This window comes from Orcinus orca, chromosome 7, assembly GCF_937001465.1.
Source record: "Orcinus orca chromosome 7, mOrcOrc1.1, whole genome shotgun sequence".
Classification (NCBI taxonomy): domain Eukaryota; kingdom Metazoa; phylum Chordata; class Mammalia; order Artiodactyla; family Delphinidae; genus Orcinus; species Orcinus orca.
Window position 1 is genome coordinate 76135399 of NC_064565.1, and position 21965 is coordinate 76157363.

The following is a 21965-nucleotide window of genomic DNA, read 5'->3' on the forward strand; positions in this document are numbered from 1 at the left end:
CAATTCAGCCAAAAATAAATAAATTAATAAACTAAAAAATATATATTAAAAAAAACATGAATGGATAAAGAAGACGTGGTATACATACACAATGGAATATTACTCATCCATAAAAAAGAATGAAATCTTGCCATTTGCAACAACATGGGTGGACCTACAGGGTATTTTGCTAAGTGAAATAAGTCAGAGAAAGAGAAATACTGTATTATCTCATTTATATGTGGAATCTAAACCACAAAACAAACAAACATAACAAAACAGAAACAGACTCATAGACACAGAGAATAAACGGGTGGTTGTCAGAGGGGTGGTTGGTGGGGAGATACAGGAAATAAGGGAGAGAGATTATTAAGAGGTACAAACTTTCAGCTATAAAATAAGTAAGTCATGGGGATGCAATGAGCAGCATAGGAACGTAGTCAACAATATTGTAATACCTTTGTGTGGTGACAGGTGGTAACTAGACTTGTCACGGTGATCACTTCATAATACATGAAAATATCGAATCACTATATTATATACCCAAGACTAGTATGGTATTGTAAGTCAATTATACTTCAATTTAAAAAGAGAGAGAAAAAGGAAACAGAGCTTATCACTCTAATAAAGGTCTATAAAATATTACACCAGCTTCAGATAGCTGATTTCAGGTATACTTGGTTCCCAGTAAGGACACCACTTTCCCACTGGTTCCTTTGTTGTTCTTCTCTTAACATGTAACCTTCTTCAAATATCACAAGGGATATAATATTTTGGTTACTATGCTTAGAAAATTCATGAATACTTTGTTTTTTAAAAACAACAAAATTTATTAGTAAAATAATTCCTTAACTGAATAGATGAAAAAATGGTTCAGAGTCTTGTGGTCTTATGATAGAAATTTTATTCCTAGATAAAAGTTTAAATAGTTTTAATTAAAGTTTAACTTTAATTAAACCATGTATCTTGAAGAAGAAAACCCAATTATAGGTTTAAAGTCATGGAGAACTCTTTACCTAGTTAAGTTTTGTTTTCATTTACCTGACTCTAAGTAAAAATCATAACTATAGCAGTAGTATAATTTCCAGTTGGTTTTTTTTTTGGCCACACCCTGCGGCATGTGGGATCTTAATTCCTAGACCAGGGATTGAACCCGTGTCCCCTACAGTGGAAACGTGGAGTCTTAACCACTGAACTGCCAGGGAAGTCCCAATTTCCAGTTTCTTTTTTTAACAAAGTAGTCTCCCAAGAGTTTTAACTTCCTGACATTCCTCTTACTCTTTCATTTCCTCCCTCTTCCCCTGCCCTGTACAATATTCTTTCTTCTGCAAAAGCCATCCATGAACCTTCTTTCAAGAGGCCTCAATCACACAAACCTACATTGATAACATTAAACCAGCAGTGGGTTTGGCTTTGGTCACCCAGAATTTAATCTCAGCCTTCCTTGGACACTCAACTTCCATTATAAAATCATCAAGAGGTTCAGACACATATCTGTGTGCTGTTTTGTTTTGTTTCACTAGGGCAAGCCAATAACTACTCTATAGCAATGCTTTTAACACCAGAACCACAGAACCTACAGGCAAATAAATGCAGGTAAACTGAACAAACTTGCTTGTTTACACTGTGCTAATACTTGCAGTATTTTCCTGACTAGTGCTTCACAAAGGAAGAAAAAATACAAAGGCAAAGTTACGTTGTTGCCATAAACAGATTTTGCTTAACAGTTTTGTAAGAGTGAAAATCAGAGTGGAGTCAAAATACCCAGCTATGTTGAAGAATTCTGCATTATAATGAGGGCATTCTATAAAGAAAAACATTATCTGAATGTATAAATATTTATCATTGATACATCATTTAGACTTCGTTTTTGTTGATTCACTCAGGTGGACACATTTCTGCACATTTTAAAAGCATCGAAATGCAAATTTGGTAACAGTAAAGGCCTAATCACTATTTGCAACTCTTCTGACATTAAAAATTTCATAACTCTTTTATTTAACTGACTCAGTCATTCACTGCGATCTAACTCACAGAGATGGCTACGTTTAATTTTGCTTCTTCAATAATGTAGACCAGGGACTTCCCTGGTGGTGCAGTGGTTAAGATTCTGCACTCCCAGTGCAGGGGGCCCGGGGTTTGATCCCTGGTCAGGGAACTAGATCCCACATGCATGCCGCAACTAAGAGTTCGCATACCACAACAAAGGAGCCGGAGAGCCACGACTGAGACCTGGCACAACCAAAATAAAAATAAATAAAATAAAATAAAAAACTAAAATGTAAAAAAAAATAATAATAAATAATGTAGACCAAGACTTTTTAAACATGTCCTTAACCTTTGGGAAAGTAGATGGACTACGGCAACTGCATGGCAGAAGTTATAGAAGCTGCTAATTTTGATCAACCTTTTACATAGTTGTTGGGCATGTAAAGATACACTAGGCAGGGCAGCATATGAAGCATCTTTCACTGGTGTCATTCACGAGCCACAATGGGCACTACATTGTAAGACAGACCCACCAACAATGAAGCCTTCAAATCCAGTTGGTATAAGAGCGGGTTTGAGACTAGGGTGCAGTATATGAGGCACCTAGGGTGGAAAATTTAAAGAGGCACTCACTTGCAGCACCCTGAGAATGACTGCCTCTTTAAATTTTGCACTCTATGTCCTCATTTACCTCATCCTAATCCCTACCCTGCAGAAAAGCACCAAAGTGATGTTGTCTGTACGAGCCAGGAGCACCTGATCTCCACATTCCACAGCTGAAGCGAAACTTCATAACCAATCTTATGTCAGGTAGTAAAGGTTTACTCATCCCCAGCCCAGTGCCTGGAGACTCAGCTATTTCCCTTGAGGGACCAAGATCAACCTGATGCATTCACTTCCGTACTAGAACTAAGTCGCTGTGTCCCGCCAATGCCTGGGTGATAGAGACCCCATGGTCCCCCTTTCAGATCCTAGAGGCTGCTTACAAATATCTCTGGCCAACATCTTCTGACAGAATTCCCGGTGCAAATTACCTGCTTAGACTGCAATATTACCTTGCCCTTGATTTCACCTCCTTGTGATTTGGTCCTAGAGGCCGTCCCTCTTCCCATCCCACGTGATTCCCAGTGCCTTCGTCTGCTCCCTAAGACTGCTCTTTGGCCTGCTAGTCCAGGCTTCTTAGAGTGTGTGGCTCAGTCTGTCTCTTTTCGATTGGCTCCCAGTTATTTCTGTCCCCATCAGAGTTAACAGAACCATCCAAATACTGTGACAACCAAAAGTGCCTCCACATAATTTCGAAAGCCTCAGCTGGGGACAGTCCTAGCCCAGCTGAGAATCACTGGAAGTAGAAGAGAGGGTATATCTTCAATGAGAAATGAGTCAAGCATTTCAGAGCCTGGCTATTTCCATTCCATTGGTTCATAAACCTTGCTTGTGTTAAAATCATCTGGGGGAACTTCTGATTTATTTATTTAACACACACTTAGATACTGCTGACTATGTGCCTGAAACTGTTAAAAAAAACACTCTACAAATATTAACTCATTTAATCCTCACAACAACCCTTTGAGCTAGGCACCATTATTGCTCTCATTTTACAGATTAGGAAACGGGCTTGAGAAGTTTAATGACTTACCCAAAGTCACACACCTAACATATGTAGAAGCCAAAATTCAAACCAGACATTCTGGTTATAGGGTAAATGGTAAGCACTTAGTTATGCAGCAGACAACCATGTCCCATCCACAAAGATTTGATTTAGTAAATCTGTGAAAAGGACTGAGAAATCAGTATGTAACTGAACAAGTTTTTCAGACGCTTTTATATAGTAAGAATGTCACCCTTCTACTAACTGTTATTTGGGGACCACAGCACTGTTCCACACCTTATTTGGGAGAGACCAGACGGAGACTGACTTATGTGGCTAGAAATAAATCTGTGTTAGATTACATTGAGTAAGCAAGGAAGAACAATGTTTGGGATATTATTTCTTCAAAACCTTGGAAGCCAAGCTAATAATACACATCACTTTTACAAAATGGTCAATATTGAACTATGTATTATTAAACAGAATGAAATATGTTAAGAATGTAGCATCAGAGGAAGAGTATAAATAGCATTAATAAATATGAAATTATCCTATGAAGTAGGACACACAACGGCAATGGACTTAACTGAAAGACGCATGAAAGAAGGAAGAACAGCCTAGCTATTCGTATCCTGGGCTCCAGACAGGCAGCCCTGAACCAGTCAGGCAAGACAAATGATACCAAGTAACCCTAAAGTGTGACTTTAAGCAACACAGAAGTTACAGCAACTGAGGGGGGAAGATAGAAGTAACTGGATAAAAATGACAAAAACAAGACAAAATATGAAAGAACTTTGAAAACGTTTTATCACCATACTAGTATGATTATCACTGTATTGTTTAATATTATGTCATCTTGGGTGGCCTCAATAAATAAAGAGAAACATCAGAACCACAGCAGAGCGATAAGCAGCAGCTCTCCCAACACCACCCCTCCCAAAGCGGGGTGAACAACTGTAGACCAATCAGCAGTGTTTCTGGTTACTCAGTAGGGAAACAATTGTGGGTCAGAGTCAACTCAAGGATTAACCAGAGCTCCCACTCTGCCAGACACTGCCATAGAAGGTGAGGTACAAAGAAGCCTAATACACTGGGAAGTTCATTCTCTTTAGCTTTACAGATAAGCCTCCCCATCACCTCCAAACACTAATTAAGATGACATCCTATGTGTCAGTGTTAGGAGAGGCATGTTCCTAGGTTCCCACCAGATCAATTGTAGTGAATCCTAAAGGTTTTGGAAAATGGAGCCAGGAGGTGGGTTAAGAGAATGCCAAATTTTAGTTTTTAATTAACATAAAATTTGGCAGTAACGCTTTTAAAAAATAATTATCTTGTGAATAGGACTTCAAAACTGAATGTACTTTGCCACAATTTTAGCATATTTCAAAATTTCCTTTCGGGGCCTGGTATTACAAACCAAGGCAAATAAGATCCACTTTCATCAAACCTTCTCCAACTTGCTATACTTCCTCAAGTTTTTGTCTTTCACTGTGCTCTTTCATATTCTGAATAAAGTGACACTTTAGGACTCTCTTTTTCCTTTCAAAACAAGACTCATTCCATTACCTTACATGCTCTCTTATTCCTATTATTCCTATTATTCATATTAATTATAACTTTTAACCAATTTAATAAGTTCTGTTTCATAGGAAAACTGGAGGTAGATTATTGAGAACTATCATATGCAAGCATTTTAGCAGATGAATAAAGCTTATAAGTCCACATAACACAAGTCTCTACAGCCACACACATTCATTTCACACCTTCTGAAAGTGGCAAAAATGAACATGTATATTAACATGACCCAAAAGGATAGCCATTCTATAGCATACAAAAGCAAGAAGCAAAAGTATATAAACTTAAAATTATGCTTTTATTAATCAGTGTTTCAGTATTCAACTTTTAAAATAACCTAGTTATCTAATGATTAATTAATAATTAATTTAATATTATCTTAGGGTTTTAAGTTACCTAAGGATTTTGGAATTATATTTAAATTTAGAGTATAAAACATAATTACTGTTGAGATAAAAAGTTTGTCTTAATAAGTTATCTTAGTGAACACAAATTAACATTTTTCATAAACTTAAATATTTTCTAGCAATAATGCTAGTTTATTTAATGAGTAAATCAATATAAGTAGTTTAGGAAGTTCAAATTATCTAATCTCTTCATGAGAAAACAAATCTACATGTTATTCTTAAAATGTGTATTTATTTTACTTAACATTGATAAATCAGAGAAAAGACATATAATTGCCTTCTTTTCTTAAACCAAAATTATTAATCCAGGCTGATTTCTCCAAAGACTCACCTTAATTATATAAACTTGGATTCTTCAAATGTTTCTAAGCTAGTAGTTTTTGTAAGAAGGACTTTTTTGTTTTTTAAGTTTAGCACACTTAAAGCATTAGAAATTCTGGGCTTTTTTTTTTTTAATTTGGGGGATTTATGCAAGTGCATATGTACGTCTGTAGACCAATCAGAACAAAGTTCCTTTAATTTAAGAGGCATTACAATGGAATTTATTAATACCCTACAGAGTAGGAAAACATTTTACTTTTACTAAGCAAAATATAAAGGCTGTTATAAATTATAGACACAGACACCTAGAAAGCTTATAGCTTCAGCTTTACAACCTCAACCCCAGGTTGAAAGTAAACACAGACACACAAAAATTCACCAGTTCAGATCTCAAAAAGCTATTCTTCCCAGTGGGCACAACATTCTTAATCAATCTGAGCTCACAAAGGACAAATGAAAAGACTAAAAACCTGGATTCTTTGTCATCTCACTTCTAATAAAGACTAGATAGCCATCATTCAACAGGTATCACCAAATGGTTAGGCCGTAAAACCAAATTCTCAATCATTGCTACCAATGCAGAATAACTTAGCTATGCATAAATCAGAAACAAAAACAAATATTTTTTTAAAAATCAGTAAAAAGGAAAAACATACAGTGGTTAGTTCTATAACTGCTTTGGATTTACTCTAAGAGCCAATAAAAGATATTCCTGGGTTTAAACAACCCATGAGGTACACTTCCTTAGCCATAAAGTTTGGCTCCATCACATGAGTTCACTTGAGCATCTCTGTGGAAACTTGAGATTTCCTACGTTAAAGTATAATTTTCAAAAACAGAAAACCATGTCTCCTGTGCAAATATAAAATGAACATTTGTCAAAGTTTTATTCAACTCATTAATTAATGAGCGAACAAGTAAGATGCTAAAACCAATTCTAAGAGTACATGAGAAAGTAGACATATATTCATTTTAAAAATTAGGGTAGGATTGCAGAGCTAGATGCAAAACTGTTTAATATCTTACAGAACAATAAGTCACAACGTGTCGGGTTATCTGGTGTATCAGATACAAATTATTGCATATCAGCCAGACAAAAATCTACCTGTTAACCCCCCCACCCCCGCCCCTACAGAATTATAAAATAGCCCAGTCAACATAAAGTCAAGCTCAGCAAAGCTATGAAAGAACACCTTGGTAAATTCTTGCCTATTTCCAAGTTTTGGATAATTTTTCTCATAGGAGTGAGATATTGCAAATATTGCATGGGACATACTTATACTAAAAATTTATTCATTTATCTGCAATTCATTTTTTTTTTTTTTTTTTTTTGCGGTACACGGGCCTCCCAATGCCTTGGCCTCTCCCGTTGCGGAGCACAGGCTCCGAACGCGCAGGCTCAGCGGCCATGGCTCACGGGCCCAGCCGCTCCGCAGCATGTGGGATCTTCCCGTACCGGGGAACAAACCCGTGTTCCCTGCACCGGCAGGCGGACTCTCAACCACTGCGCCACCAGGGAAGCCCTACAATTCATTTTTAACTGGGAATCCTGTATTTATCTTTTAACCCTAATAACAAGTTAACAAAAACTTTACCTAGTCTGCACAGTTCCATTGCCAACTACGTAGCTCTTAAATTTGTGCCTGGCTTCATATTCTTGCCTAGATAATAATATTAAGCAGTATTTCTACAGCGCTTCTATTCTTTATATTTACCACTGGGGGGCGCATATAACTCACAGTCTACCGGATGCCACGTGGTGAAGAGCGTTTCAACACCCCATCCACTAGGGGAACGTTCAGGAACCTCTCAGATTTCACAACCAGGCTCTGGTAACGTGCTCACTAATCATTTGTGCGCACGCGTATAACTGCTCCCAGGCCCGATCCGAACTGCGCAGGCGTAAGAGAGTGAGCGCGCAGGCGTAAGAGAGTGAGCGCGCAGGCGTAAGAGTGAGCGCGCAGGCGTAAGAGTGAGCGCGCAGGCGTAAGAGTGAGCGCGCAGACGCCATTGGTAGGACTCACGAAAAAGGGAAAGGGGGGGGATGGAGCCGCTGGGAGCTCAGACATTTTGGGACTCTGGACTGGAAGCGGCTAGAACGCTCTCCGGGCTGCGCATCCTGCATATTTGACGCTCCGTGGAGATGCCTAGCCGAGGTGCGCGACCCGAGGACGGCTCCGGGCTGGTCCCTACCGACAACTCGACCCAGCACAAGGAAGATCTTAGCAGCAAGGTGAGTGTGGGACAAGGTGACAAGGCCCCCAGGCTCGGGACGGGGCGCCGCTCCCCCCCCCAGAGAAGATCCACGGCGGCCGCGTGGTCCGGTCTCGGCTTTGTCCCGCTGCTTTGACAGCTACAGTTAAAGGGAGACCTTGAAACTTGCCCCAATATTAGACCCATGTGGCAGTAGGGCGGGGGTTTAGTTTTTGTTTTTAAAATTATGATTTTTTTAAGTTTTATTTTAAAAATTATCGTACAGTAAAATTTGACCCCTTTTCCTTTTCTCTAAGTTTAACACATGTGTGAATTTGTGTGACCACCACCACAATTGGGATACAGAATAGTTCCATGACCCCAAAAGTCTCCCTTTATAGCCGTGCTCTCCCCAACCCAGAACCTCGGGCAACCCCTGATCTGCTCTGCATCACGATAGTTTTATCCTTTCCAGAACATCATGTAGATGAAATCATGGCGTATGTGTCTCTTACTCAGCATAATGTCTTTGAGATTCATAATTACTTTTTTTCTTTAAAAAAAAAAAAAAGGTACAAAGTTTATCATTAGAGATATAGCACAACAACAAGTGGGAGAGCACACAGAGAAACGGTTTAGTTAACATAGAGGCAAGGCAGAGATGCACACCCGGAGAGCAAGGGTGTGGATGTCCCCCCGTAATGAGGAGGAGCGCAGTAAAGAGGTGGTGAAGTCGTTTATATAGGGCAGTTCTTCCAGGTCTTTGTTTACCTTTGGCCCATTGTCTGGTTTCTTTTTCCACACCTGCCCTGCCATAGGATCCTCCCCAACATGCGTGTGCAACTTTTTTCCAAGGTGGATTACAGCCCAGAGGCCTATGGGACGGCCATCACATATTATGGGGTGGTGCCCCCTCCCTTTTGACCCCCAAGGAGCCTTTCTGCACATGTGCAATGTTTCCCTTGCCCCAAGGATGGGAAATGTATGACCTCTTGATCTTTTCACAGGGTTTAGTCCCGCTCTGTCCCTGCCATAAAAATGTCCAATGTCCAGTTATTTACTCTATTTCTGTTGCTGGTTTTTATATCGAGGTGCAGATCTCGAAATATAGACAAGAGTCCGGTCATAAATATGTAGTCCTGGAGCCGGTTTGTCTCTTGCTTCAGGAAATGTAAACAGGGAGCTGGTAATTAAGTCCGGTCTGAAGCCCATCTTCTTCTCACTCCAGGAAGTGTGAACAGGAGGCCAGTTGTAAATGTCTAGCCTGGAGCCCATCTATCTCCTGCCTCAAATTCCCCCTGAGAGATGTGAACCCCAATACATCTGTATTGGGAGGTTGAAGGGCAAAGGTCTGTCTTCTGCAGCTTCTTCATGCTGACGGGGGCTCGTAGACCCTACCTAGTTGGGGTCACAGAGCTCTCGTCCTGTCTCATTAAGGGGCCCATTGACTTCTGTTGGTATTCCAAGGAGTGGCTGGAATCTGCATCACTGTCATCTTGTCTGGGACACCGTTGTGTCCTTAGAAGGAACAAACTAGACAAGTAGATTAATAAAAGGCAGGGGCCAAAGATCAGTAAAAGAATTATTGTAACCAGGGCCCCAAGCAGGAGTAAGAACCAGGTTACATTTGATAGCATTACCTTAACTGTAGTCCAGATAGTGTCAGCGCTTGGGTTACCCTGTCCAAAGGAACGAAGCCATTGAGCACAGTCATATAACTTTTTGATGTCTTTTTCTACTAACCCAGTGTTATTGACGTAGGTGTGACAGACCTAGTTAGTAGTTGGAGGAGTGACAACCTGAACGTTAATAGACAAAATAGATCTCATTTCTTTTCAGGAGATAAAGCCTGAAACCCAGTCTGGACCTGACGCTTTGGGGTGACTTGTAGCCAGGTAGCCAGTTGTCTAGTTTCATTTAAGTAGGTTTTAACTTTTAAGGTGGTATTAACACATAGATAACAGGTGCTATTGTCTGAAAATTTTCTCCTTAATAGCCAAAGCAGATGTTACCATTAATGATGTTAGTGTTTTCCTGGGTATGAGAAGATGTAAGAATTTGGGCTCATAAAATCTTTTTCTAAAAATATCTGTCTATCTGAAGGGCTGTCCTACCAGTTTTTCCCAGAGCACAGAGTGCCTCATTTCTTTTTCTTTTTTAAAAAATATTTATTTATTTATTTTTGGCTGTGTTGGGTCTTCGTTGCTGCGCGTGGGCTTTCTCTAGTTGCAGCGAGCAGGGGCTACTCTTCGTTGCGGTGCGCAGGCTTCTCACTGCAGTGGCTTCTCTTGTTGCGGAGCATGGGCTCTAGGCTCCCGGGCTTCAGTAGTTGCAGCACGCAGGCTCAGTAGTTGTGGCTTATGGGCTCTAGAGTGCAGGCTTAGTAGTTGTAGAGCATGGGCTTAGTTGCTACGCAGCATGTGGGATCTTCCCGGACCAGGGGTTGAACCCGTGTCCCCTGCATTGGAAAGCGGATTCTTAACCACTGCGCCACCAGGGAAGTCCCCCAGAGTGCCTCATTTCTGATCTCCACCCTGAACTTCTTTCAGGAGGTGTTGAAGGTCAACAGCTGCAGTGGCCATGATTTAGTCCTTGTAGAGGTAGCTGGCAAGGGTCAGTTACCAGTCGGCAGGGCCCCTTCATGGTCATAAGTTTAACTATGGTTTGGGGGGCATTTCATGACTATTTCGTCCCACAATGCTAGGAATGCTCGTTCCCGGGTCTGACAGAGATTTCGTTGACAGGCCACTCAATGTGGTGTTACTGGACTAGGCCCTGTTAACAGTAGCCAAAAACCTCTGGACCACCTGTCTTACTAATCCCTTATGGTCCAGGTAAATATTCCCTCTTGTTGCTTCTTCGCATATTTAGAGTTACACTATTAAAATCATTGATCTCATATGGAACTATGTATCATCATTTTATCAGAGGCTCAGTCACACATTTGGTAATGTAATAAGCAACAATTTTGTAAAACAGGCAATATAGAAAACAATATAGCTAGCAGTACTAGTAAGGTCATAAGTAAGAATTTAAGTCAAGAACTTCCATTAGGTGTTGCCCAGTATATACCCAGGTTATCTGACTTAGTCTGTTCTGTACCAATCCTTATCTTTCAGGGAAATTATATATTGGCATTGTTCATAAGGCATTTGCCCCAATTTTTTAGCGTAACTAGACTGATTATCCTTAGTATGATTTAATTGTTCCCAGCGTAGAGGAGCTGATAATGCTGCTGGGAACCTAAGAGTTTCCAATCTCAGGAGGGAGCAGGTAGAGAGAAAGATAAATGTTTTAATTTTACCCACAGGTGTAAATTACCAAATTGTTGTAAACGATAAATAACTTGAGGAGAAGAGCTTCATTATATCTTCAACTCCCAGGTTTCAGCACCATCTGATCTCGGAGAGGCAGCAGTGAGTGATGGCATGAAGCAAGATCTTAATTCCCTGCCCAGGAATTGAACCTGGGTAGCCTGGATGAAAACCAGGAATCCTGACCACCACAATCCCTGGCTCTTGCCCCCAGTGAAAAATGTGTTTCTCACGGAGGCAAAACTGTAAAAATAGGTACAAAGTTTATTATTAGAGACATAGCACAACAAGTGGGAGAGCACACAGAGAAAGTTTGTTTAGTTAAGGTAGAAGCAAGGCAGAGATGCACACCCAGAGAGAAAGGGTGTGGGCATCCTCCCTAAGGAGGAGGAGCCTGGTTTGGTTTTTTTCTATGTACTCTTTTAATACTTTTAGAAATACTGCTCACCTTAGATCTGCTGCCTGTATTCTCTGTCTCAGAAAATGTCACCACCATCCATCCAGTTGTCCATGCCAGTAACGTGGGAGCCAACCTTTATGTACATCAGGAAGTCCTATCAGTTTTATTTTAGAGGCCCATCTGAAATATGTGCCTTTATCACCATGTACACTCTTAACCATCCTAAACCAGCCACTTTCATCTACTGTAGGGAATCCTGCAAAGGTTTCCTAACTGGCCTCTCCTCATCCATTGTTACCTTCTTCCAGTATGTCCTTCACTTTAGCCAGAGCTGCGTTCCTAAAACAGGTATCTGATTATCACTGTTCTGCCCCTCCCTCGCAAAAGGGAGCCAGTATAATATAAATCTTAACTGCCATAAGCAGGAAAAAAAAAAAAAAACTTTAAAAATAAATTTGAGATGAGGATGGCTATAGCCTTTGAGGTAATAGAGGTCCTAGATAATACTTTGGTTCTGTCCCAAACTGACAGTGGCATCTTGGGCAAGTCTCTAATCCCTCTATCACAGTTTCCTTGTCTGAAGTACTAAAGTATACCTGCCATTCCTAAAATGAATGGGAAAGTGCTGTTGAAACATAAGCCTCCAGGAGGTTGTACAAATTCAATCTTGGAATTCAACTCAATCTCTAGTCAGTTACTACAGTGACTGTCAGCTGGAGAGCAGAAGGGTACACATCTGTGAGGAATGAATTTTCAAACCACACACAGCCCACTCTGATTACTACCATAGCATGCCACTTATACTGATGTATGACAGATCCGTGAGGCTTCCGAGGTAGGTCAAAATTATAAAATATGCTTTTAGAGGCTCTAGTGATACTATATAATCAGTCATGTTCACAATATAGCTACCTTTACTGAAAAGAGTTTAAAAGAAACTTAGTTGAGCCCTCTTCTACTAATAAAAAGTGAGACCTAGTTCAACAGTGCCAGCCTTGTGCTAACCTTTGAGATGTAAAGCAAAGATGGAAAGTGATGGGTCGTGCTACCCCAGGTAGGGCACTTACTGCTACTTCCTTCCTCTGAATGTCTGGCTGTACCATTTAGTACATAAATCATGAAAAGTATGGGAATGGGGCCAGGGGAGGGGGAGTAACCCACTCTTCATTCCATTTGGTATTTTTTTTTAAAGCTAAAATATAATTTAAAAGAAATCATTGAAAAATTGGTATTACTTTTGGGTTTTGGTGCATACTGTCTTTTTTTTTTTTTTTTTTTTTTTTTGGTACGTTCTCTATTTTAAATAAACGACGTAAATCTTACTTAGTAACTATGGCTCTTCCCTGAATATGAATGCTGGTTACCAATACCCTGTCTGGGCTCAGTGAGCCGTCTAACACTTTGTAAGTCTAATCACTGTTTCTTCCCTCAGCTTTCCCCCACCTGTACTTCCGCACAGCCGCTGTTGAAAAGAATCTATATATTTACAGACTGCCCATTTGGACAATCAATACTTATCCCATATCTTTAATTTTAAAGAGTCCTCACTGAGCATACTTTGATAACCTCTGATTTAAGAATGTTTTCTTATTTTAATAGATTAAAGAACAAAAAATTGTTGTGGATGAACTTTCTAACCTGAAGAAGAACAGGGTGAGTTATTAGAGTTATTCCAAACAGTATGTGGGAGGGTTTGATTATATCTTATTAACTATATACAAAAGTTATAAGCACTACATATAAGATTTATATTAAAATTTACAAGGTTTCAGTATCTTTTTAGTTAAATTGCAAAAGTGAAGTGTCCGTGATTTTTTAATATATATCATATATATAGTTATATACATATTAACCATAGCTGTTGATAATCTTTTCCCCATCATATGCAATTGACATTACCTTTGAACCAAATGATATTAATTGTACTATGTTATCTTGCAGCCATAGTCACTAATGGTATTTATTTTATACTTGAATTGGTGTTTTCTTTTGAAATAAATGAACTTTAAATCTATTGAGAAGAGTAGAAACTATTCAAGTGAGTGTGAATAATTGTTTTAAAAAAAAAAAAGATAAATGCTTCCCCTTCCTTCCCCCCCCACCCCAGGTTTTTTACTCAAAGCTTCCACATCTTTAACATGGTTATTTAACTCCATTTCCATTAATGTATTCACAAACAAGCAAGCTACTGTTTCATGGGTCATTATACTGCCAAAACATATTTTAAAGTTAAATGATTTGAGCCCTTTAAAGCATTGTAGAGATTACTTGGTAACTGACATGTTAGACATTTCTGATACAGGTACGGTACAATTGATACAAACTTTCTAGAGGGCAAATTGGCATAATGTATCAAAGTTTTAAAGCTATGTAACACTTTGATCCAGCTGTTCTATTTATAGGAATTGATACCTAGGAAAGTATCATGAGAGTGCAAAAAAATTTAGGTACAAAGACATTAATCTCAACGTTGATTTATAATGGTGAAAAGTTGGTAACACTTAAATGACCAAATAAACTGAAATATTACTAAAGAAAAATGGTATTATAGTATATGCAGAGAAGAAAGAGTTTTACCTCAGTGTTAATGGTAGCAATTTCTAGATAGTTGGATAATGGGTGAGTTCTGTTTGTTTATCTGTATTTGCTAAGGTATTGTTCTGAACATGTTACTGAAGTTCAAGAATAAGCAATAATAGGGTTCAGAGTTTTGACATCTACTTTTTAGAATAAATCATGATATTAGCCTAAATTATGTTTTGCAGAAAGTATATAGGCAGCAACAGAACAGCGACATATTCTTTCTTGCAGACCGAACAGAAATGCTTTCTGAAAGCAAAAGTAAGTTTTTTTGGTACATTATATAGAAACACACAGAAATTCTTTTGTGGGCTTTCTGTAGAAATTCATGATGGTGCCTAAATTATACTGTCTACATCTGAATGTTTAAACATATATCTACATCTGAATGTTTAAACATATATCTAAAGATGGGATGGTGGTATACCTGTTAATAAAATTAATGCAATAGTTTGGTTTTTTTCAAGTTAGCCTTCCAAGGATGAGTCAACAGTAAAAATAAAATCAAATTTAAAAAATATAAGGTGTGTTAGGAAGCGCTAATAATTAATGTAAGCTTTAGAGTTTTAGACAGATCTAGGTATGAAATATTGTTCTACCACTTTCTACCTTTGTGATTTTGAGTGAATCACTTTGAGCCTCCAAAGTCTTACGGGATTTAAATAAAATAATATGTATATTTAATGTGCATAGCCCCATGCCTGGGTCAAAATAAGCATTTAACAAACAGAAACGAGTTCCCTAAATACTAAACATTCTTCATTAGAAGCCTGTTGTAAATTATTATTCGAACTAACATAGTACATACATGTTTTGATCTTGGAGAATAACCTGTTTTACCCTTTGAATTACTAGGTAAAGGTTCAAGAATTTTTATTTCACTTCGTATGTCTTCTCCTTTCCCCCATAGATACATTGGATGAGCTGAGGAAAGAATACCAAGAAATAGAAAACGCAGAGAAGACCAAAATCAAGAAATAGTCAACTTGATTTTACATAGCAATGTGTGGCATTTGTTGTGCAGTAAGCTTCTCTGTTGAGCATTTCAGCAAAGATTTGAAAGAGGATTTACTGTGTAATCTTAAACGGCGGGGACCCAATAGTAGTAAACAGTTGTTAAAGTCTAATATTAACTACCAGTGTTTATTTTCTGGTCATGTCCTTCACTTAAGAGGTGTGTTGACTGCCCAGCCTGTTGAAGATGAAAGAGGCAATGTATTCCTGTGGAATGGAGAAGTCTTTAGTGGAATAAAGGTTGAAGCTGAAGAGAATGATACCCAAATAATGTTTAATTATCTTTCCTCTTGTAAGAATGAATCTGATATTTTGTCACTCTTCTCAAAAGTCCAAGGTCCTTGGTCTTTTATATATTATCAAGCATCTAGTCATTCTTTGTGGTTTGGTAGGGATTTTTTTGGCCGTCGTAGCTTGCTTTGGCATTTTAGTAGTTTGGGCAAGAGTTTCTGCCTCTCTTCGATTGGCGCCCAAACATCTGGAGTGGCCAATCAGTGGCAAGAAGTTCCAGCATCTGGAATTTTCAGAATTGATCTAAAGTCTACTTCCATTTCCAAATCTGTTGTTTTAAAATTGTATCCTTGGAAATATAACTCTAGGGAGGATGTTATCAAAGAATGTGTTAATAGCCTAACTCAAATTTCAGCAGATTTGCCAACATTTGTATCAGTGGCAGCAAATGAAGCCAAACTGTATCTAAAAGAACCTGTTGTCCCTTTAAATATGATTTTGCCACAAGCCACATTTGAGATCCATTGCAGTAGCATTTCCAGCGTCCCACCGTCAAGAGAGACCCTTCAGGTCTTTCTTACTGATGGACACATGAAGGAAGTAGTTCAGCAGTTCATTGATGTCCTGAGTATCGCAGTCAAGAGACGTGTCTTGTGTTTACCTAGGGATGAAAACCTGACACAAAGTGAAGTTTTGAATACTAGTAATAGGAAAGCAAATGTTGCAATCCTGTTTTCTGGGGGAATTGATTCCATGGTTATCGCAGTGCTTGCTGACCGTCATATTCCTTTAGATGAACCAATTGATCTTCTTAATGTGGCTTTCATGACTAAAGAAAAGACCATACCAGCTGGTTTTAACAAAAAAGGGAGAAAAGAGAAAAATAATTGTGAAAAACGCTCTGAAGAATCCTCTACAAATGTCACTGCTGCTGCTGCTGCTAATCGTGGTGAGCAATTCAACGTACCAGATCGAATCACAGGAAGAGCAGGGCTAAAGGAACTACAAGCTGCCAGCCGTTCCCGGATTTGGAATTTTGTTGAAATTAATGTTTCTCTGGAAGAACTGCAAAGATTAAGACGAACTCGAATATCCCACTTAATTCAGCCCTTGGATACAGTGTTGGATGACAGCATTGGCTGTGCAGTCTGGTTTGCTTCTGGAGGAGTTGGTTGGTTAGTGACCCAAGATGAAGCAAAACCATATCAGAGTAGTGCAAAGGTATGACACGGTATTTCTGCTCAGGATTTCTGACACCTAACTTTGACCCTTAAAGCTTTTAGCATTTAAGTTGCAAGAATGTAGCGTATTTCAGTTGCATTTAAACTATAACACAAAGTATATGACTTTGTAAAAATTGGGCCTATTATACTATTTTATGACTTTGCCTTATGGCTTTTCTCTGGAAACGTTATCTTTGGGGTTATCATTTTTTAAGCTTGACTTTTATCTTAGTTATTTTCCTTACTGTATAGTAGATAACATTTTTTATATGGATTTCTTTAAACCTTTATAGGTAGTTCTTACTGGAATTGGTGCAGATGAGCAGCTCGCAGGTTATTCTCGTCATCGAGTCCGCTTCCAGACACACGGGCTGGAAGGACTGAATAAGGAAATTGAGATGGAACTGGGTCGAATTTCTTCTAGAAATCTTGGTCGTGATGACAGAGTTATTGGTGATCATGGAAAAGAAGCAAGGTAATTCCTATTATCTATCTGAGGGTTTTTGGGTAATCTTGTAAAGACAATAGACTGTAAAAGGAGATTTTTAGGTTCCTTTTTCTTTGGAGACTTGTTCAAATGAATAACAGTAGCAGCAATATCTTGGCTTTATATTACAAACACAGTCGGTCAGAAGCAAAGCTGGAGAAGAGCCAGAGGAACAGTTTTTCCAGAACTCATTCTCCAAGAAATGGCTTTTCAGTAATTTTCAAATATGATACAATGACATGATTGCTTTTAAGACTACAGTGAGACTGTAAAACTTGAGGTAATGAAATACTGAGAGAAGGTGTTTAAGGGGCTTTGTTTTGTTTCATATGTTTGCTTTCCTCCCAATAAGGGCATAGTCCTACTCCCAAGCTTTCTCCTCCAATGTTACAGAGCCTGACTTTGTCTCTACAGACATTTCTGTATGTACAGGCATACCTGGAGATATTGCAGATTCAGTTCCAGATCACCGCAAAAATGCGAGTCACGTGAATTTTTTGGTTTCCCAGTGCATACAAAAGCTATGCTTACACTGTACTGTAGTCTATTAAGTATGCAGCAACATTATGTCTAAAAAAAGAAAATGTATATACCTTAATTTAAAAATACAAAACAAAAAGCAATCACAAGGTAACATCAGAGATCACTGATCACATATCACCATAACAAATATTATGAAAATTTTGAAATATTGCGAGGAGTTCCAAAATGTAACACAGAAACGTGAAATGAGTAAATGAGTAAATGCTGTTGGAAAAATGGCACCACCAATAGACTTTGCTCATTGCAGGGTTGCCACAAACTTTCAGTTTGTAAAAAAAAATAAATAAATAAGGCAGTATCTATGAAGCACAGTAAAACAAGGTGTGCCTGTATAGATCCATATTGATTTAAATGGTGGTTCCGTTCTGGTACTGGATTCCCCTCTGTCATATGTTTTTTGAACATAGTTTAGTCATATGTTGCAGATTACCTAAAAGTTTCAGAGATCAAGCCACTTTCATGTGTATATTCTTTTTTAATCTTAGGGGTTTGTGTTTACCTACAACATATTTCTGATGATAGTAAACAGGTGCTTGAATCCAACTTTTTAAAGCATTAAGGATAAAAGAAGATGTTTCATTTAATTATAAAAAGCAGAAATTTGTTCAAGTAGGTTAATTTATTAAGTGATGGTTTTATTACAAGGGTACGAGCATGCAAGAACAAGGAGTCCAAATAAGCTTCGTGGGAATTGGAGCATCATAATACACGAACTCTGAGACTTCATTGTTTCTTGTCTCTACCTTGTCATTCCTGTGTTGCCAGTTCTGACATGTAAAATTATCATAATTTTCAAAATTTCATTATAAAGAAATAAGTAATGCCACAATACAAAGTGTGTAAAATGTTTTCCTTTTGAAGGGTATATGTGTATGGGAGAGAGAAAGAGAAATTCAGTTCATTATTTCAGCTAGGTCAGAGAAAAGGGAATTTATTTTATTCAGTAAAAGCAGTTAATTCTAAAGAACCCCAGGATTTCCCTGGCGGTCCAGTGGTTTCAGACTCCATGCTTCCACTGCAGGAGGCGTGGGTTCGATCTCTGGTTGGGGAACTAAGATCCTATATGCCGCATGGTACAGCCAAAAAATAAAAAAAAAGACCCCCCCCCCCATGACATCCTTGGGTAAAAATGGATGTGAAGGATGTTTAAAACAGCAAATCAGAATTGTAATTTAACAACTACCATTATAGTGGCTAGATTTAAACTGATTTATTATGGATTTTGGCATACATATTAACTGTAATCTATTAGCTTCTCTTATTTAAATTTGCTTTCACAATTCATTTTTATAAAATATTTTTTATAACAAATGCCTTTACCCTTTCTGATCTTTCTACTTAAGTTAGAATGAAATGTAATGAAATAGAAATACTAGTGTAATTGTATTGCATTTTGAGGAATTGGGAAGGAAGGGGGGGGTGAGATTAGAGTATTTTAAATGAAAAAAGAACAGAATTTGCTAGAAAATTAGGGAAGCCAAAAGAGCAGAAAGTTTTTTTTTAATCTAATATTTTGTCCTGTTACACCAATTTGTCGCCATTTAAGCAATTTAAATGTAATTATAATTTTGATACCATAAAGTTTTGCCATGAGTAAATGTTTCACAAGTTCAGGAGAGTAGAGCCCTTCTATATTGGTTTCGTATCCCTAAAGTTCAATATCTTTAGATAGTAAAGAGCAGACACAGATTGAATAATTAACTCAAGACCATGCTTATTTTCAAGGCATCTCCAGAGATTTCTTGTGAAACAATTTGAAATTATTTCTTGACATCATAGGCTTAATTTGTTTATCTATTGAGGGAAAATTTCTTTATATTTTAGCATATGTATTAAAGTTAGACAAGTGTTGTGACTAAATTTTAGCCATAAAATTGTATAAATAACTAGAATATTTTTAATCTAGAAAAATAGTGCCCTCAAAAATAAATTTATACTGTAAATATTAACATACTGAAGAAAATGCAAAAGAAATAATCACAACAGATTGATATTTTTCTTTAATAATAGCTATACTTTTTATTTTAGATTTCCTTTCCTGGATGAAAATGTTGTCTCCTTTCTAAATTCCCTACCGGTTTGGGAAAAGGCAAACTTGACTTTATCCCGTGGAATTGGTGAAAAACTAATTTTGCGTCTTGCGGCAGTGGAACTTGGTCTAACAACCTCTGCTCTTCTGCCAAAACGCGCCATGCAATTTGGATCCAGAATTGCAAAACTGGAAAAGAATAATGAAAAGGCATCTGATAAATGTGGAAGGCTCCGAGTCATTTCCTTAGAAAACCTTTCTATTGAAAAAGAGATTAAAACGTAATATTTCACAGTGTTAACAGGATTTACTGAATGATGATTTAAAAAAATACTCTGCTGCTTTATTATTGTATAATGTGGCTGTAAAATTCATTATGTGGATTTTTACTTTGTAGCGTAATACAACCAATTTAATCAAATTGATACTCCAGAGAAAGAGATTATACTTGAAAGAACAACCTGGATATTTTAAACTGTGGTATTAACATTGTTTTGAACTCTTACATGGTAATTTCCCACCAGCAGCACTAAAAGAAGGCAGCGTTTATTGACTCTTCATGGTAGCTATATCCAGAAATAACTCAATTTGTTACTGTTGTTATTTAACAGATAAGAGAACTAAGGTTTAGAGAAGCTAAACAATTTGTTTGAGGTTCACACTCCTGAGAGACATGTGGTACATCTCTTTAGGCAGCTCACTGTCCCACTCTGAGAACTTCTGAAGACTTTTAAATATTCTCCTGTCCCACAGATCTCTAACCTCCCTCTTTTTTCCCCATTCTCAGCTCATGATCTTGGCTTTTCAAAGAGAAATCAAAGTCATCCAGCTAAGAACTGCTCAGCTTTCCAACACCAAAAGTTCTAACTTACCTGTGTGTGCACTCATCCTTTTCTTCCTTCTTGCCTTCAGAAAGAGAAATATATGCATCCATCCATCAAAAAGGCTGTGCCTCCACCTCTTCTTTGTATCCCAACCCTTCCTGCCTTTCAGGAACCTTACACTTGTCTCTCTAGTATCTTCAGCCTCTTTATAGTATCCTTCGTATAATCATTTAAAATGTTCTAGTCTATACCAATTTAAAATACACATCCTTGGTCCTACATCTTCCTGTACTTACCATCTCTTGCCTCCCACCCACACTCACCCTTTCCACCTTTTCACTCAACTTCACTCCATCCTGACATCCACCCACAATATTCAGTCATGATCACCATAACGCAGGGTCACATTTTGGATCTATCCCCAGTTAGGTTTGACACCCTTTCTGGATCTGGACATACTTTGATTCTTTTAATTATAGTGGGAAAGAAATTTTAGGAATTTACATACATTGCTCATACTTCATAAGTGCAAACATGCAGCTCTCTTAAAGAAGGCAGTGACTTTTTGACATCTCTTGATCTGGGAGAGCAATCACAAATTTATTAATATTCACTACCTCCACAGCAGCTAAGGTAGTGACATGGTTGGAATAAGAGAAATTCTGCCTTCAAACAGTGACCAGAACCCTCCCTGTTGCTAAATTCAGGGAAAAGTTTCAGTTCTTATCTCCCTTGACCTAGAGCAGCATCCAGTGAAGTTGGCCATTCTCTTCTCTTGGCTTCTGTGACCAATCTTGGCTTTCCTCCTGCTCTCCTGACTGCTCGCTTTTTGTATTCTTTCCTGCCTCCACCCTCTCCACCTGACCTTTACATATTAAATTTCTCAGGTCTCCATCCTGGGTTCTCAATTATCTATTCTCTCCCGTGGTGATTTCAGCCACTCCCCTGGCTTCGTTTACCCTAAGCCTGCCGGAATGTATACATCTAACCCAAGCTGCCATTTTTAGCTAAGACCTATATATCTAAGGCACATCTGACATCTCTACTTGGTTCTCTCACAGGTACAACTGAACTCTTAATCTTGCCCTGATCCCCCATAGCTCCTGACAGAAATTGAGGTGTCACCTGGATGACCATCTTCTTTTTAAACTCTGCCACTATTCGATCTGTTCCCAGTAGGCCATCTCATTATTTCTCAAAGCCATCCACAGCCCTCGCATCACCACCACCACCACTCAAACCTGCACCTGCCCTCTACTGCCATCAAT

The 21965-nt window shown here is 38.3% G+C and overlaps 3 protein-coding genes across 3 annotated transcripts in view; all 3 read left to right on the forward strand.

The window, feature by feature from the left end:
- Nucleotides 1–7852: 7852 nt before the first annotated feature.
- ASDURF (ASNSD1 upstream open reading frame) lies at nucleotides 7853–15631 on the forward strand. Its single transcript, XM_004276929.4, has 4 exons — nucleotides 7853–8092; nucleotides 13366–13419; nucleotides 14532–14607; nucleotides 15257–15631. Exons 1-4 carry the CDS (start codon nucleotides 8003–8005, stop codon nucleotides 15325–15327), a joined length of 291 nt encoding a protein of 96 aa, XP_004276977.2. The 5' UTR covers nucleotides 7853–8002; the 3' UTR covers nucleotides 15328–15631.
- On the forward strand, nucleotides 15349–20339 carry ASNSD1 (asparagine synthetase domain containing 1). Its single transcript, XM_049712145.1, has 3 exons — nucleotides 15349–16812; nucleotides 17108–17289; nucleotides 19873–20339. Exons 1-3 carry the CDS (start codon nucleotides 15349–15351, stop codon nucleotides 20156–20158), a joined length of 1932 nt encoding a protein of 643 aa, XP_049568102.1. The 3' UTR covers nucleotides 20159–20339.
- The window catches only part of ANKAR (ankyrin and armadillo repeat containing), an 88779-nt gene continuing 83963 nt past the window's right edge, over nucleotides 17150–21965 (forward strand). Inside the window, exon 1 of the mRNA XM_004276930.3 lies at nucleotides 17150–17289. The gene's annotated coding sequence lies outside the window, so the exon portion shown is untranslated. The remainder of the gene's footprint in view (nucleotides 17290–21965) is intronic.

Excerpts from the sequence above, each read along its gene's own strand:
- ASDURF (XM_004276929.4), top strand. The coding sequence starts at position 8,003 with ATGCCTAGCCGAGGTGCGCGACCCGAGGACGGCTCCGGGCTGGTCCCT. Across the intron at positions 8,093-13,365 it reads AGGAAGATCTTAGCAGCAAG|ATTAAAGAACAAAAAATTGT; the intron begins GTGAGTGTGGGA and ends TTATTTTAATAG. Across the intron at positions 14,608-15,256 it reads AATGCTTTCTGAAAGCAAAA|ATACATTGGATGAGCTGAGG; the intron begins GTAAGTTTTTTT and ends TTTCCCCCATAG.
- ASNSD1 (XM_049712145.1), top strand. The coding sequence starts at position 15,349 with ATGTGTGGCATTTGTTGTGCAGTAAGCTTCTCTGTTGAGCATTTCAGC. Across the intron at positions 16,813-17,107 it reads CATATCAGAGTAGTGCAAAG|GTAGTTCTTACTGGAATTGG; the intron begins GTATGACACGGT and ends AAACCTTTATAG. Across the intron at positions 17,290-19,872 it reads GATCATGGAAAAGAAGCAAG|ATTTCCTTTCCTGGATGAAA; the intron begins GTAATTCCTATT and ends TTTTTATTTTAG.